This window comes from Pterocles gutturalis, unplaced genomic scaffold, assembly GCF_000699245.1.
Source record: "Pterocles gutturalis isolate BGI_N339 unplaced genomic scaffold, ASM69924v1 scaffold36456, whole genome shotgun sequence".
NCBI classification, from domain to species: Eukaryota; Metazoa; Chordata; class Aves; order Pterocliformes; family Pteroclidae; genus Pterocles; species Pterocles gutturalis.
The window spans coordinates 50,900-52,555 of NW_010101808.1; the positions used below are offsets into that span (position 1 = coordinate 50,900).

Consider the following 1,656-nt stretch of genomic DNA (forward strand, 5'->3'; position numbering starts at 1 on the left):
TATTCTCTCTCGAAAAGATTTTCAGAGATTTTGAAAAAAAACAACCAAACAACAGACTGCTAAAAAAATTCACTCTGATTCTCAGTCACCAGGTTACACTAATAGACTCGGATCTCCTTATATTAACAGTTGTTAGAGTATTACAACCACAACATCTTTTCTCCAGGGAACTCTGCATGTACATTACCAGTTTATTGCAAGGCTGAATTCATTAGCAAGATTAACTCAGCATTTTTACAGGTAACCTTCAGAAGCCTACTAAGATAACCTTTTTACTCATACAATTTCTGCAGTAGCATTATCTATTAAATTAATAACTATCCGCTACTACAACAAAAAGTTTAAAAAAAAAAAAAGCCTCTTGCTCCTGGAGGGCACAAGCAGCCTTTAAGTATCACCTTAAAAAAAAAAATTTACTCACTTGCTTCTATTTTCTTCTGATACGGTTCTTTTCCAGGAGAATAAGGTGGCAATATCATATTTTCTTCTTTAAAAATCAGCGGAGTTGATGCCAGCTGACTGTATGTGGAGGGTTTTGTCCTTGGAGTTTTAAAAGACGTCTGATCAAGCCAGGTAGTGGGACCATCGAGTTCTCCCAATAATTTAGGCTCATATGAGGGTGCTTCTGCACTGAGTTCGTCAAACCAGTTAAGACTGATAGGCCCCAAGTCTATGAAGAAAAAACAGACAGAAATAACACATTTAAAATAACGAAAGAAACCTGCCAAATGGCATGCAAATAACACATAACAAGTATGAATTAACATGTTATTAAACCAGGACATAAAATAGAAATCTTCATTCTGTATACAAGTAAGAGAAGACTGTAAATTAACACAAAGTTAATGCTCCACGCAGGATGGGAAAACACGTTAGGTATTTAAATGCTAGCAGCAAGCACATTGCTCCTTCCATTGTCATACTTCTGTTTATTTTGTTTCTAGATAGCTTTGAACTCTAATACCCACGAAGTAGAAAAGAACGCCTGCCCAAATTCTCAGAACGTTAACAAAACTAATTAAAGAGCAGATAAATATCCAGTTTGTTTAAAATTAAAAGCATAGATCTGTCTTTTTTTGTCTCTTATTTTACTCAGACTGACAAGTTAAACAAGTTCCTTCCAACATTAATAAATTATACGACTACAGGTACATTTGGCAAAAGAGTAAACCTGGCCTGCATGTGGGTACATAAAGACGCCATAGGTAAAAGACAAGTACAAAAAAATAACCAAGCGCACATTATGAAAAAAGGCTACAAATAAAATTTAAACACATATTTTTTTAAAAACGGTGGATAGTCATGAATACAGATTTGGAGCAAGCAGAGCTGCAAACAAGTTGCATAACACTTTTATATGGAATATACAGGGTACAGCAGATGTGTATAAAATAGCAATGTCCAGAAAGCAACCCTAATAAAAGTTATTTATTGTACACAAGCTGTACCTGATTCACTGCAGTGTGCCTTAAATACTTCAAAGAAAGTTGGTCTTTCCACAGGTTTGTAAGCCATTTTCTGATCCATAACATTACTGGAAAAGTTGTTGAAAAACCTGAGAAGAAATATGAAAACACTCATACAGTGCTAGTGTAACATTGTGGGGCTGCAACTCTTAACCCTGCTTACTGTTAGGAGGGTAGATGTGTTGTAACC

General features: G+C 35.3%; 1 protein-coding gene across 1 annotated transcript in view; it reads right to left on the reverse strand.

Moving 5' to 3' along the window:
* BRCA2 (breast cancer 2, early onset) overlaps positions 1–1,515 on the reverse strand; it is a 37,487-nt gene extending 35,972 nt beyond the window's left edge. The window contains 2 exon segments of the mRNA XM_010084547.1: positions 422–670; positions 1,449–1,515. Of these exon segments, the coding sequence (XP_010082849.1) occupies positions 422–670; positions 1,449–1,515 (316 nt within the window).
* Between the last annotated feature and the right edge of the window lie 141 nt (positions 1,516–1,656).